At 44.6% G+C, this 15,891-nt stretch overlaps 1 protein-coding gene across 1 annotated transcript in view; it reads left to right on the top strand.

Annotated features, from left to right (window-relative positions):
* Positions 1 to 15,891, top strand: part of NPS (neuropeptide S) — a 25,064-nt gene that overhangs the window by 8,923 nt on the left and 250 nt on the right. The window contains exons 2-5 of the mRNA XM_010144849.1: positions 8,712 to 8,909; positions 11,390 to 11,528; positions 13,603 to 13,684; positions 15,844 to 15,891. Coding sequence (XP_010143151.1) covers positions 8,712 to 8,909; positions 11,390 to 11,528; positions 13,603 to 13,684; positions 15,844 to 15,891 — 467 coding nt within the window. The remainder of the gene's footprint in view (positions 1 to 8,711; positions 8,910 to 11,389; positions 11,529 to 13,602; positions 13,685 to 15,843) is intronic.

Below are 15,891 nucleotides of genomic sequence, written 5' to 3'. Positions count from 1 at the left end.
CTTCCCAAGGTAATCACTTTAATTATGTACCTTTCTAGCTGAAATCTCCGGCAGAAAACACGTTCATCCCCATCTCTGTGGTCAGACACAATGTGTTAGAGACAGGTAGGAATGGTCAACACCTGCTTGCTCTGGATGAATGGAGTGCTTTCTGGGACCTGGTCTAGGCGTAGGTTTAAACTGGTTTTCAGAGGATATGTTATGACTAAAACCGATGAGGTGAAGTCTTTGTGAGGGTGGTTTTCCTGCTCTCTGCCGCTGCAGGACAGGGCTGTGTCAAATGCAGTTGTGCTGGCTCGAAGAACTTTCAGGTTAACAGATGCAAATGTTAACAGACAAAATCAAAGCATTGCAGTGATCCTAATGATGAAAATAAATGTAGGCTCTGCTAAGAGATATGTGCTGCTGCAAACTAAACAATAGCGTGCGAGAGAGATCATCCAGTCTTAGAAGCAGGTACAACGAAGTCGCTAATACAGCAAACCTGTGGGAAATGATCATCGCAGTGATTTAGGCACTTCATTTACAATTGCATATTTTCAGGCATTTCCCCAAATTCTTGAAGTTCTCAGCGATTTCACAGAGTCATTTTCTTCCTCATACGTCTGCAACATCCACGGCCTGTGCGTTTGTTGCCATATTATCTCTCTGGCTGTCGAACTTAAATCCTTTCTGGGGCTAAACACAGGGCTGTGATGTGCACAATAAATATCGATTCCTGTTTTCCACTTAACACGGAATAAAATAACTCTATAAAGATCTAAAGGCTTAATTGCTGATGGGTTTTCCATGGGCAAAGGCAGACAAAGGAACGCAGAGGTCTTTCCGTCAGCATCCCACAGGGCAGGGCAGGAGCATCACCTTGTTTTTTTTTCCAAGGATGTTTCAGTACATGAAGCAGAACAGAAGAGGGGAGCAACAGCTGCCATGTAAAGGAAACTTGAGACTATTTAGGGGTTTTAACCAGCATCCAGAATTCTCTCCGGAAACTCCTGGTGTCTTCACCCCTGGCCGTCTGGAAATCAGCACAGATTGCTGCTTCATTATGGTTTGATGTTTCACTGCCTCACTCTCCCTATCAAATGCGTAGGCAATTTTATTTGCAGAAAGGCTGAGAAGAAAACGTGGTTATATATTGTTATATATATATTGTTATACTATTTTTATATATATATCGTTGGCTTGTCTGACAATACGTGAAAGTCTTTTATCTGGTTACTTGACATTCAGTCCATTTACCTGCTCAGCTTCGTCACAAAATATTTCACAGTGAAACTAAAGAATTTCCTTACAATTTTTTTTTCTTTTTTGGTGGTTGGTTGGTTTTTCCTCTCTGCCATGGGACATGGTACTCCTGGGGAAACAGTCGTTTTCTCCTCTGCATGGAGCTTTCTGGGGAGATCTTGTCTGCCGGTGGTAGGGAGCCCTCGCAGGAGTTTTCAGCTTTTGCCTTCAGAGAAGGAGGTAGAAGTGAGTTGTTGGGCTCGGCTGTTGTGCTCTTGGCGCAATGATTTTGCAGCATGACCAGAGGTAGCAGAGGTTCCCCTTGCAGCAGCTGTGGCTTTTTGGGACTGCCAGGTGGTTTGGAGTGCCTAAACATGACAAAACAATAACCAGGGGTATAAGAGTTGCTTAGGTGGCATCACTGGCATCTCTGCGTCGTGCTAATATCTTGAAGTTGCATTTGTTTTTCAAGTGAACCTTTAGAGCAGGTTGGAGACCGGCAGACACTGGCTGCTGGGTGTCGATGCCCTCCTTCCAGGTAGCTAATACAGCTCTCCAGCCCTTGTCGATAGCAGCTCTTTGATGCCCAGCCTGACGTAGGTTTTCTCACCTGCAGAAGAAGTCCACATCACAAGACAGCGGCTCACTGCTCTTTTGACAGCCTTTCTGGCAGCCTTTGCTGCGAGGCCAAGGAGCTGTCAGAGCACGGATGTCGGAATTGCCATCCCAGCTCCTGGAACTGTCCCTTCGGCTCACTGAATTTTTTTTTTTAACCATGGAGAGAGGCTAGTTGGTAACAGGGCATAGAAAATCCTGTATTCTTCCCAGTCTCATCAGACATAAACTAAAATTGTATGGCATCTTTATCTCTGATGTGATTAATTATTTCTAACATTGCGTTGTGAAGACCTCATTCAAATCAAGCCAGAGCTGGGGTATAAAAAAAAAAAAATTAGAAGCAGTTACATTAAAATACACATTAGGGCTCAGTTATATGTGAATTCCCAGAAGGTGAGTTTAATTTGTGCATTTTCTGTTGGCTGGGTGGAAAATTCTGCCCAGGCCTGATGGTGACCCAGCAAAAAACATGACTTAAAACACAGCTAAGTGTGATCGGCTGAGACTCCAGATGATTTTCTGATGCACAACAGTTTATGTGTGCGTAGTTTAGCAGTTAAAAACATCAGCACTAGGAATGGGAAACTCAATTATATTTTGCTGTTATATTTAACAAGAAAGATGCAATATAAATTAGTAAGAATGTGTGTAAACACAGTTTAATAAATACAAGGAGAAAGATACTCCCATCCTCCCATGTGTGGAGTTTATAGCCCTGTGCAGTGTAATTAGGTTTGTATGAGGATGAGCGTAATAAACTGCAGCAAGTCACGCAGCGATGACTGATAACAGTGTCTGTAATGCTAAGTGCAGTCCCACGGCTGAAATACTGAACATAACCCCACAATTTGCGTAACAGAGACAAGAGGAAAGGGTGGGTTGTTCTGTGGGTGTTTTTTCAGTGGAGGACTAGAACATCAGCCTAAGACTGGGATAAAAAAACCCTCGAGATGCCCCCAGTCTATTGCAATCTGCTATTAAAATCAAATCAAATTAAATTAAAATACATTTTTAATCCCTTTTTTCCATGCACGTGAACTGCCTGATCCCAACGCTTCCTTTAACATCCCCACCTGCTCCTTTCTGACCCTTGCACAAGGGTGAGGCGGTGAGCGAGTCCCCCTGAGCGCTGCCGCCCGGTTCCCAGCTCCGCACCTCGCCGCCCTCTGCAGCTTTCTGAGCTGCCCGTGGGGTACGAGGCATTCAGAGCTAAGAGCAGAACTGAGTCTTTGCTGACCTTAGCCAGTCGAGCAGCCGCGGAGATTGAGGAGAGACCCTAGCAGAGGCTTGGTAACTCGGGTTTTAAATCCTGTGGGGAATTCCGCCTCTCGGTTTGGGCTGCAGGAATTGGCTCGTGCAGAGCAGAGGAGCGGTTGCAGTTGATGCCCGGGGAGCCTCAAGCGCGGGATGGAGTTTTAGCATCTATTGCAAAGCTTGAAATTTCTCTCTGTGATGCTTTCCAGCCTGTGACCTAAATTATGAGTAGAGATACTAAACCAGGATTTTGACTTAAGAGCTGACTCCACTCACAGGAGAAATTAAAGCACAGGGTTGTTCTTTGATTGAAGGTAAGCAAGCAGTGAAATAATAGTGGGTTCTTTGTTTAAACCACTGCCAGAAATAGGAAATTTTGAGCAATATTGTGTCCTTCTGTATTGCTCTTTCTCCTCTAAAACCAGTCTCATACCCCCACCATACTTAGACACAGCGCAGTCCAGTTTTGGCTTGTTGGTTTGTTATTTTGTGATGAAAAACCTTATTTCCTTACTCCTCCCGGCTTGCTATCACACCTGTTTCCCCCTAAACTCTTCCAGCTCTTACTGGAGTTTCTTCACCATGAAATCTGTGGGGTTTTGTTGCAATGTCATCATTGTGGTGATGACCGGAAAAAACCTTGGGGAAGGAAGAGCTCTAACTTCTTGCTTAAGCCCAAGTCCTGAATTGCTCATTGCTGAGCAAACAGAGACTGTACCCACCATCCGGGGCTGATTTGTGGCTACCTGATGGCTACCGGTGCTCCTTCCCTCAGTTTGAATGTATTCGTTCTTGAAATAGAAAAAAAAATACTAGTAAATCCATATTTGCAAATATTAAAGCTAAATAAATCCTCTCAGTCCTTGAACAATCTCGCCTCCGCTGATTATAGATCCTTGGTCTTCCCTCAGCCAGTTCTTTCACCTGGGGATTTGAAGCGCGTGTCCTTTGCTGAGGAGCGAGATGCTCTCGCTGTAACCCACCTTCACTCTTTTGGGGACGATTTGGTGGATGTCGGACAGTGGGGTGTTTTATATTGGGTTTAGCTCAGCGGAATTTCAGCTAATACCATAAACGAGTTAATTGATTCCTGCAGGTTACAGCCTAAGTTTAGCCCGTGTCAGGATTTTCTCACAGACAAGGTGATAATCTTGTATCTGAAGGCAAACGTATAGAATACATTTTAGTGATCCCATGGAGCGGTTTCCCAGGCAACTGTAACATCTTCATCCACAGCAGGGTGCACGGCTTGTCTGGCCAGCTTCTCTTCAGGCTAGAGAGCCTGCGATCAGCAAACGTGCCCTGCCACGCTCTGTGGAGGCTACAACAGCAAATCTGGATGAGTTTTGGATATTTCCTCTTCAAGTTAAGGCTCTTTATGGGTCTGGTGTTGTCCAGAATAAATAGTATAAGGCTGCTCAGGTTGGAAAGTTGCAAAACCTGGCTACCACCTGCCAGCTAGGGTTGAGTGGGTGATGGCTTCTGTGAACAGTGTGAAACACGCTGCTCCGGGTGCAGAGCCGGGCGGGGAACCCCTTTCTGAAGAGAAATATTAGCGATACAAGAGGGAAAGAAAAGAAATTGGGGAGAATCAAAAGATCACTTTGTGCAGGGGAAAATAATGTAATAAATAGATTTGGGGTTTGTGCTTCATTTGTTCTTGCAGAAAATAGGACTGACCTCAGAAGGACAGCAGGTAATAGGGAGTCCGCCTGAACACGGTGTGCTCTTCTTCAAACTCCCTCCCTCCCCAGCCCCCTGTAGGTTAGAAGATAGCCCTGGGAAATTCAAAGTTGTCAGGCTCTGTGTTCCCCATCGCTGACGTTTGGAACAGAAATAGCCATCTTACAGCTTGTGAACTACAGGGACTGGGAAGCAGTTTGGTGTGGCTTAAGAACACAGCGCGTAATTTGGCACGGAAAGCCCACGCGTCGACGCTGAGATGCACACCGAGAGATGCACACACTGAGATGCACACCGAGAGATACACAGCAGGGCTGAGCTGTGAATCGTTCCAGGGAAACGGGAAACCTTTGGGTCACGCCTCTCGGTCACGTCTCTGATGCGCAGTTAGCAGTATCTGAGCTAGCTTGGTGTGCCGGCGGTAAAGACGTGCCCTCAGGCCACAAGCTTCAACACTTTCAAAGAGCACATGTTAAGAGACTCTGCCCTTCTATCAGAAGTCTGCAGTGAGTTGAATCAGAGTATTTTTAGCTCCTGTCCAGTTGGCTTAGATGATGCTGGTGTTACGAAATCTGGCAAGGCAGAGAACTGTGGGGTTATTGCAGTTTCAAGGGATCTCCTACGTGTAATGTGGTCCTGTTATTCCCGCTGCAGTAAAGAGCCTGGCAACCGCATGAGCTTCGCTTGCTTAGTTGCTCATTCATAATTTGTTCTACTAATCTGGAGCATCTCTTGAAGTCATGAGGAAGGGCAGGACCACACCGGGCACTGGATCCCTGAGTTGTGGAGACGGTGCTCACTGCAGCACCAGGAGGAGCATCACCTTGTCCCTGAAGTACAGCCCCTACGCCCGTAAACCCTGCTGAGATGGCTTGGGTGCCACCAGGCTCACGTTGTTAGAGGACCAGGCGAGTGGTTCACGTTGGGCTTCCACGGAGTGTTAACTCAGCTGTGCTCCTGGCTGCTGCACAGTCGAGTCCTGCAGCTCCCGGTGCTCCTGGCTTTTACAGAGAGCCCCTCAGCCCCTTTGAAGGCTGTACCCTGTCTATCAGCCTACAACTTCACTCCTCACAGCTGGGACTCGCTCAGCCTTTATTGAACAGTGCAATATTGAAGTCCATCAGGTAGTTTTTTGCAGTGTACTTGCATGTTGGGAATTGGGTTTAAAAGCACAAACCTTTACTGCTCAAATGAAAGAACTAGCTGTCAGCAGGCAGGCGCTTTGGAAGGAAAAAGGAGTCACAGAGTTTTTTGTGGACTTCATGTTTGCTCCTGGCAGTCAATATAGTGTCAAGCTGAATGGAGAGCTGCTGCTTTTCATGTACTGTGCCTTCAACACTTTTCCTCCGAGACTGGCACAGTGTAACTCTGTAGTAAGTAGCTAGAGAGTATCCGCTGTCCTGTCTACAGAGAACAAACCCCATCCGCAGCATCTGCGGCCTTTCCTATTCCCCGGCGAGTGGGGTAATATTAGCTTTTCTAATAATGGATTTGGTGTTTATTCAGACTCATCTGTACTCTTGATTAAGAAGCAGCAGTTGATTACCTCCACCGTTAGCAGCTATGGGGAGGGGTACAGAGCAGAGAGAACCCTGAAGACCCTGTTGCTAAAAGGGGAATTCGCAAAGTGGAGGCAGGAAGAGAGATGAGATTTGCAGATTAGGTATTAATGCAAGTAATAGGAGCATACAGGAGGTAGCTGGAAGTTCCTGAGGAGTTCTATCACACGCTGAAACATAGTTGGGTATGAAAGGTATTCTTGCACAGAGCAAGAAAGATCCAGTCAGCTGCAACAGGTTTTCAGTGAGAAAACAGAAACCTCTGGTTTTTAATGTGATATTTTTGGATGAAGCTTTTGTAAGAGGGAGAGAACACAAAGGGAAATGAGGCTCCTCGGTAGCTTATGTTCTGACAAAAGGCGTGTCAGCTTGCGCACCGACTTGTATGACGGCAACGTTGCCTCTCTCTTGAGGACCTTTATAAGCAGCGACAGTCACGGAGTAGCGACCCAGGGCCGGCGTTTTGCAGGGTAGTGAGGCTCCTTGCCATCAGCCGTGCAGTCCAAAGGCACGGAGTGGTACCCGCTGCCTGGGTACCACTCTGTGTCTCGACTGCCTGTAGAGCAAGGCAGACTCCTAGTGAGATTCTATCTTCCTACCAGCAAATCTGAAATCACGGGTGTATTCACAGCGCGAAGCTTGCTCTAGGGTTCAGTGCCTATTTGTTTGCTGTTTAGTAGGTCCTTACAGAGAAGACCTTCCTTATCAAAAGGCTTTTACAGAAAAGAAGGGCTCCTTTAAAGTGTCTGCAATATCCTTGTTTATTTAAGAGGCACAGACAAGTAGAAAGACAATAGCAGTGAGTTAAAAGAGCATGAAGAACAGATGGAAAACGCTCTGCACTTTGGAGAAAAAAGGTGTGTCCTCTCACCTCCTACAAATGGTGACTGCTATTCCAGATGTAGCCACTTATTTCCTAAAGGTACTTCAGGTCTCGTGTCACAAATTTAAACTGGCATCTTACCCTTCTCCAGAAATGCCAAGAGCTACTCTGTGGAACTGCTGAGATTTCTCCCTTGCAGATGTTGCCTGTTCAGAAGGAAATGAGCCACCCCTGAGTTGTGATTTGAATATTTTCTCCTAATTCTGGGCCAAACGAGAAGTAACTTTCCTTCTTTCATGGCTGATCAGACCAGGACTGTTTGTAGAGGAAATGAGACCATTGACAGATGTTTTGCATCCAGCTGACCTGTTTTCCATCCTGAAGGTCTCTCCACATTGCATAAAAACCTGCTCAGGTGTGAGCAACTCACCCCTTTCTGTCCAGTCGGGAGATGGTGAGTGTCCTGATGAGCATTTGGCATCCCATGTCCCTCCTCTGACCTTGCAGTTACTACAGGTCCACAGGTTTGTGTCCCAGTTTTTGCCTCCTAACCATAATCGTTTCATCAAATTAGCTGGGCTACCGTGACCAACTTCTGCCCTACCTCACTCCCTTTTTTCCATTCCCAGATGACACGGTGCGTGTTGGTATCATATCTTAAGGACTTAGAGAACAGAAAAAAAATCTGCAATCAGACAAAAATCTGCAGGCTTGTTTAAGCCTGAATGTTCAGTTGGCATCTTAGCATAATAAAAAATACCTGAAATGTTCTCCTTGTTTTTCTTAGCCTTATCGACCGAAGAACCGGAGACACAGTGCAGTAACAGATATGAAAAGTTGAGCCCTTCAAAGGCACCCAAGTCTTACTCCCTATTCCCAACTACTTCTACTATTAGCTTCCCTTGACTCCTTTAAAGTTTTGATCCTTTCAAAGTTTGCTGTCTTCTTCATAAGTCACATCAGACTTTCCTACATCCTCTTCTCCTCGCTCTCCTCACAAAACTTTGCCTTTTCTTGTCTATCTAGACTCTCTTTTCTCTTTCTTGCTTCTACTTCAACAGCTATTCAGACTTCCTCAGATCATCAAGATTTTTGTTGTGTCTGAACAGAAACTGGGTTTCAGGTTTGACGGGTGTCTCTCTAGCTCAGCGCTGACATCTCTTCTTAGGCATCAACTTCCTGTAGGATCTATCTGAGAAACTTCTGAATGCCTCAATTATGTTGGCGTGCATAAATAAGCATAGCAAAAATGTTAATTACCACCACTTTTCCGTTGCTGAGTCTCCTCTTAATGGGTTGAGCAAGTTTTGTCTCTCTGCTTTTATTTTTTTTTTCTCCAGATAAATTATCAAATGACTTTAACATTTGGAGGTGGTGCACAGAGAATAATGAGAGCTTGTTTTTCTTGCTGTTGGACTTCATGCAGCTCGTTTTTCTGAAGGCAAGCAAAGGTATCTGACAAAAAATTCAAGAGCATCTATAAATCGGAAATATTTTCTGCCACCTTTAAATGTTTTTGCCTAAAGCATTATTCTTGTCGTTTCCCACAGAGCGGAGCAGGAACGTGGCAGCGCCAGCAGAAGTCGCGTGGACATGCGTGCGCTTGGCGAGGGCTGCGAGGTGCCTTGCGCTGCGGGCTGTGGGAGGTGATGACTCTGGGCATCGCAGGCTCAAGTTTTACGTCACTGCACGATTTGAAGTGGCCAGCAGCTCTGCCCCGTGCTGGGGAGAGGGGCTGGCAGACCTGGGTGAGGAAACTCACGTTGTCTCTGCCCACGTCGTCTCTGTATATGTTGACTGTAACCAGGAAAGAGAATATATATAATTATAGATGATGATTTAGACATTAAAATCCTGAAGGTGGTGACTATGACACAGCCAACAATTCCTGTCTGAGGTAGGATCGAAAACATGACTTTAAAGCTAATTTCTCCTTCTGGCAGGGGAGGATCATCAGACAGCAGCTTCATCCCCTTTGCTGTGGCACTGACGTGCACAGCTCTGATGATGCAGAAGTGCTTCGAAATCGGGTGGCAACCCGGACCCCGAGGCTCACATTATCTGCACATCCACAAATCTTGCACCCTGTTCCTTAAGCAGTCTGACCCCACTTGCTTGCTGCACCCCTCCTAGCTGCTGCCTGTCCGTCCCTGCAGAGCAAGCCGACCAAAACGCCGGTGAGGAGTGGGAGGCAGGAGCAGCAGTCCTGCTTCGTGCTTTAATGCCTTTTTGATTTTCTTTTTCTCCTCGTAGATCAACCCTGTGCGTCAGAAGGTGCCTTGCTGGAGCCTGAACACGGTTTTAGAGGGGAATGATGTCTGAGTGGAATCACATGGAAAATTGGGTTTTGAGAAGGGGCTGTGTGTCTTTTAAGTGAGGGCTGCAAAGCCACGGCTCAGCGTAGGAGTTGTCCCCGTCTGCAGAGAGCTCAGGCAGTGCATCACTTGCAGGACTTTGCTCTGCGGGCAGCAGCGTTAGCGAGCAAAATGGAATTCAGTGACTGTGACTCCCTGTCTGGAGAACTTCTGAAGTTGAAAGAGGAACGCAGAGCTGTTTATCCACAGCAGGGCCTCGATGGACTCGCAAAATATGCACCTGACCTTTGATGGGAGTATCGCATCCTCCGCTGAGAGCACGTCTGTGCAAACACGTTGTTGGCACAGGAGCAAAGTAAATAACACAGAGGACAGGCTCCAGCCCGCAGGCACGAGTGACGTATGCTTGCGGAGTGGTGGGAGACGCTGTGCTTGCCCCCAGCTGTGCTCACCCCCCGCTGCACCATTCAGCCTCACAACCCCTTACTCCTGTCAGCCAGAGACACGCTCTTTCCAGTTTGTAACCACCTTTAAGGGGATTAGAAACAACCGGGGCAGGGACATGCACAGAAGGAGTCAAGTGTGCACCTACAGCAACTTTTTAGCTCCTTTGTGCCGCCAGAGATGAGCTGTTGATGGTGCCAACGAAGGGCTTGGTTGTGTCCCCTTGCTGGCACTGAGAACCCAGCAATAGCAGCCGAAGGAATAAACCCGCTTTCTGGCTTTTTCTTCTGTCCCTGCCTCTTGCTGGGATTTTCTATTATCACTGAGTCAGAAGCAGGTTTAGAGGCTGTGAGTATGACTAACTTCCATTTTGCCCCTTGCTATGATCTCAAAGCAAACCATCCTGGCTCTTTGGTTTCTTGATGTTCTGGAAAGCAAGAAAAAAATTTGAACTCGTGGCAAAATATCCAGGCAGCTTTCCCCCCAAAAAGGCCATGCTGATGTTTCACTGTGAGCATCCTGGAGGGGAACAACAAGCTTGAGCACCTTGCCCTTATCCAGATCACTGCCCTGACGTGGTTTCACACTGTTTGGGGTCATACCACTGGACAGTGCAGACAAGCTTGGGTGTATTCTCCCGCTTTTAAGGTTTGGATCTCTTAGCAAAGGCACACAATGCCGGTTTTAAACACTTTAGATTTACTGCTGTGATTGGGGAAGGAAATACCATGTTCTACGGCTTATAGGCCTATCAACCTTATTAAGTTGCAAGGCCTGATAGGCTTATCAGCAAGTTTTGTGTTTTGTTTCATCCATTTTTGGGGGGAGAAACCAAAGGAAAGCAGCAGCAAGGTGCAGTACGCTGCTTCTTTAACAAAGCAAGCAGGAGGGAAGCGGTGATGCTGGAAGTGGAAGATTTGCTGCTAGTTTATTCTCATAAAATGCAAATATCATGGATGCTGGGAATTTTTATTATGGTTCTTAATGATTCATATGACCTGCGATACCTCCCAGTGAACTGTACCTGGGAGCAAAGCCTCAGACTGGGTGCTCTGCAGACAGAGTAGAAGACAGAAATGTCAATTGCCACTTGTTCTGTTAAACCTGATTCATCCAAACCTGAAGTGGGGATGTCTTGAATGTGTCTTAATCTCCATGTACACTTTATGCATGAAAATCACAGCTGAGGTGTGTTAAATTGCATCCTGATTCACTAGAAAAAAATAAACTCAAAGAAGCGAGAAGCAAATGTGAGAGCTTGAATCGTCTCTCTGTTGAGATAATAGCACTTCGGTGTGTCTCGGAGACGGACAAACCCTGCCGTAGGAGCCTCTTGCCTTTTGCCACTCACTTCGTGAAACATCCTTAGCGAGCGTATTTGATCCTCTTTTCGTCCTTCCTTGGGATGTCACACGAGAGCTGTTTTCCCATGTTGTTTGAGGTTTCTGTAACTTGCTGCTTTGCTCCAGGCTCCACACAACTTCATCCTGTCTGGGACCTCATGGCCATCTCCTTGGGGTCCTCTGGGAGCTGCTTGGTTGTCCTCTCACCACCTTCTCAAGAAGGTGCCTATAGAGAGGATCTGGGCACCTCTCATGTCCAAAGCTGGTGAGCTAGAAGCATGGACAAATCCAGTCTTTTAGAGGGATGTGATAAAGGTCAGCACAGAAGGTACTGACCAGGTACAATGGGAGGTCACCAGGGACTCAAACAACTTAGGATTTTAAAAAAAACCTAAGTGAATAATGCACCAAAGGCTACGTGGAGAGTCTACGGCACGAGCTCCAACGTTGAACCTAGAAATCCTGAACTTTAATCACAAGCCTATTCTCGTCCCTCATCTTCCGCAAATAATGTTGTGTGAAGGTTAATTTGGTATTAAAATGGAGTTAAACTAAATGCAGCTCCAGTGAAAGCTGACGCTAAACTGTGCTCAAGCAGGATCCAACCCGCAGTGCCTTTCACGGCAGCAGAAACGCGGGCTAATCCGCTTATCGGTTGGAGTTGGAGGTCCTGTACGAGTCGGAACGGGATGTTCAATTCAAACAAACGGATTTTCTCTCTGAATAAGAGGACACACGCTGAATATGCAAATAGCCAAATGTTCTCCTGACGGTTTATATAAACGGATTGCTTATTGCCGAGTTAAATGAGGCTAATTTCATCTTACGCTCCTGTAGGCCGGTTGGTCCTGCAGAATCCTGAAGTACTTTACCAGCAACGACAAACACGGGTGTTTTAAGAGTAATCCAAGAGTCATTGGATTATATCAGCCACTGACATGATCAGCACCACCATGTACAGTGATGATAAAAAATATTCAACCACAACCTGAGATCAAATTATCAATTTTTCTATAAAAACTCTTGAAGGCTCTTACATGGTGTCATATTTTTTCGGCCTTTCTGAAAAGCCTTACTGCTTCCCACCTCCTGGAATTAAACACATCTACAGCAGAAGACTGAATGTTCCAGTTAAAGTGTCCTAATTTGTAACAGCCCAGGTCTCCTCGAAGACTCACACAGAGATCCCTTCTGGAGCGCTCGTACGCTGGTTCTTCAGTGTAAACGCTGACGGAAATACAACATTCGAGGCTGCTTGAGTCACCGGCGAGCATGGCTAACACTGGGTGGTTGGCAAAAAATATCCTTAGTGGTTTCATTCTAAAACAAACAAAAAAAAGAATTTAATGGTTTTTTTTCAGCATTCCCTCACCCGTGCAGTCCAACATTCACAACCTTGGTGGGACTCGTACTGCTTTTACAGTACTATCAAGAAACCACAGGATTCCCTAAAACCTGCACAATTAAATGAAACGTGCAATAGAATGTGTGGCAGTAACAAGTGATGCTCTTAGACATTAAAACATTTTCTACATTGATGGAGATTAACAGAATTTATTAATCCTACAGAAGATTTGAATGAATAAACTTAACAAGCTAAGCTGAGTCTGCATGTAAGAGAAGAAATTAATGTCCAAAGAACTTAAGTTCTAAGAAAAGCATTTAAAAATCGGGCACATTAAAATCTAATCATGAAAAAAAAAAGGAGAGAAGAAAAAAAAATATATATAGTTACATATTGTTCTATGTGTTGTGGCTGCGCTGAGTGTAACAGATTCTTTGAGGAACTTTCTACTTAAAGTGCGCTTTTACTGTTTTGCCCTTGCAGCCAGGCTTTACAAGGTCTTAATATAGCTTGGAAGTGGTAAAAAAAAAAAATCTTGAAATGTATTTTTGAAATCTTTAGACCTTTGACCATCTTTGCTATGATGATACAGACTTAGCAGTAAACCCGCTTGAGAGACATTTTAATGGAACGCTTTAAATGGTGGTTTCATAATGGCAGCTGAATGTGTGTTCTTGCCATTTTCCCGTTTAACAAGAAGAAAAGGCCAAACGAGGACCAATTAGTCATAATAAAATCAGCTCTGATGACATTTTCACTCCTGAACTCTGGTATAAAATGGTCATCTAAGAAAGAACTGAAAGGATGTGTGAGGAACTTGGTAGTATAACTGCATGTACATGCATACACCCTCCTGAGTGAACAATGATCAGGTAAAGACCCTGCGGATTCCTCTGTGCACGGAGAAAACAGGCGGTTTGTGTGTTTATGTGTAGGTAGGTAGTTTTGCTGGATTTTCTGTTAAATTTTAACTGATCTCGGTTTTCCTTTGAAGTTTATGCAGGTTAAACTTCGTTTTCATTCTTTGGATCTCAATGACAGTCGTGTGCTCGGGTTACCCAGTTGTCCCTTCCATGGTAAGTCACACTTCCTACTTGAAGATGAGGTGCTTCACTTCTTTAAAATAGTTATTTTATTTAAATCATTTTTTTCTTTTTTCTTGGTTGTTTTTTTTTATGAAATGAAAGAAGTTTCTTGCATTAAAGCTATTGGTTAAATGCTCTTACCTAGTTTTCCTGGAGTATAGCTCTATTTTTGCTGTGGTTACTAATAAAACATGCAAGCCTCTGAAATAATCATGTGAGAAATCTGTTGCATATTTAATGTGGAGTGTGGGGGAGCTGGAAAGAGAAAACAATCTCCTCTCCATTTCATCTAAATTCCTTGTCTATATCAAATAGGTCCAGCGAGATATATCTATTAATTACATTTACTGCTAGTTTGTAGACCAACAAATTTACCTGTCACTGTTCACGTGTAGGCAAAGGAGAAATTCTTATCAGTTATGGAAAATTATTGTGGAGAATCAGTAATACAAATGTGATTGAACTCTGAAAGAAAGTAGAGCAGCCTATAAACCCGAAGCGAAGGTTACTGCAGAAACACTAGTTAACATCCTTGCTGTTGTGGATTTCGACCGGGTTACCGTGACAGGCGGCCGGTCGAACTACGCATTTGACCACGCTTCAGACGTTTTTATTTCTCGTGAGAGCTTTTATTTCTCGTGACCTTCAGTTTCCCCACTTTGGCCAAAGTCTTCCTTAGACTTCCTCTTTCTTTATTGCTGTGAAGTCAGCTGGAGGAGCCACGGTTCGCATTTCTTTGTTTCCTCTGACGTGTTTTGCATCATCATCTTTTCATTAAGGTGATCTGTTGCTAGCAGGAGTGGTGGCTACTGGTGCAGCTGTTTATTTCATTGGTGTGAAGTTCCCTGTAGCATTAACCTATCCATCACCCCGTTCCTCTGTATGTTTTACTTCTGTAAGTGCTGAATCATCTCTCATCCCCCATCACGGGTAGTTTAGACACGGCTTGATCTGACTATCGGGTTGCTCAGTGGATCTCGGTATGGCAATGATCTAACAGGTGAAATGAGTTTAATTCTTTCAGTGACTATCTTGTATGTCAAAACAGCAGTCGGCGTAAATCCCGGTATAGATTATGAGATAGTAGCTGAAAATTCAAAGGGGAATTTTGAAGGTTTCTTGCAGAAAGTATCTCTTCTTGGTGGGGAGAAACTTCCTGTCTGGGGAAAAACCCAGTCAGCAGCAAACGGCTCAGCTCCCTCAGCCCCGGTGCATGCTTGTGCTGGCAGAAAGAGTCATTCATCTCCCTTTTATAGTCACAGAACACAACAAAGTGTTAAGTGCTAAACAGCGTTAACGAAAGCGATAGCGCGCTGAATTAAAACTAATCTTAGCGAAGCTAATGGCCGTTTTACCATCGATTCCAGTGAAGGCAGACAGCTTCAGAAATGATGGCAGGGTGGGTTTTTTAGCTAGATAATCAGTGGGCTGGTAAACCTTCGGATGACGAAAGATGCAACAACCACAGCCATGCCACTAAATGTTTCCTTCTAAACTCAAAGTTAATTTAAATGCCATTTAAATTCGTAGAAGTTTTTATGCTCTTTACATTTTTATGCTGTAAAAGTGCAGGGAAAAGGAAAAGGACCGTGTACACAAACCCATCTGGAGTTTAATCCAGACTTTTTAAAATGCCCGTTACTATTTTGTCAGTATTAAACTTAGTTGTAACTACTAGAAAGCTTCCTCCCCCAAATTTCTGCTTTGCAGTTATTTTTGTTTTCTCTTAGCTGTCATTTAAACTACGTGACTTCACACAAGCGATAACAAGATGCTGTTTCGTTTTTTAACTGAGAAAAAATCTCATTTAACAGCAAGAAACATGCCTGCTGCTCTGGGGAAACCGTGTTACATGTCACAACTGGTCAACATCAGGGAAAACAATTCATTTCATACCATAAACATAACTGTAACAGTATCAGCCTTTTATATCAGAAATATTACAGTTAAATTTTCTAGAAAATCTGATTTTGAATGCGATGACTCCTTAGCAAATAACAGTCCCTCCTTGTTATTCTAAGCATAAATTGGTTTTGTGTTTCTGCTTTGCTTTTTACACTGAACAAGTCCTGGCAAACACACAAACCATAATTTTACCTTATCTCTCTCTTTGTTTTCTTTTCTTTTTTTTTTTTTCTTTTTATCTCCAGAGCAGCAATCCTTTTTATTTGAGCTGCCAGCTGTATGGAAAATCTGAT

Source organism: Buceros rhinoceros, unplaced genomic scaffold, assembly GCF_000710305.1.
Source record: "Buceros rhinoceros silvestris isolate BGI_N320 unplaced genomic scaffold, ASM71030v1 scaffold7040, whole genome shotgun sequence".
In the NCBI taxonomy this organism is placed as follows: Eukaryota; Metazoa; Chordata; class Aves; order Bucerotiformes; family Bucerotidae; genus Buceros; species Buceros rhinoceros.
This window is presented reverse-complemented; position numbering and strand designations above follow the sequence as displayed.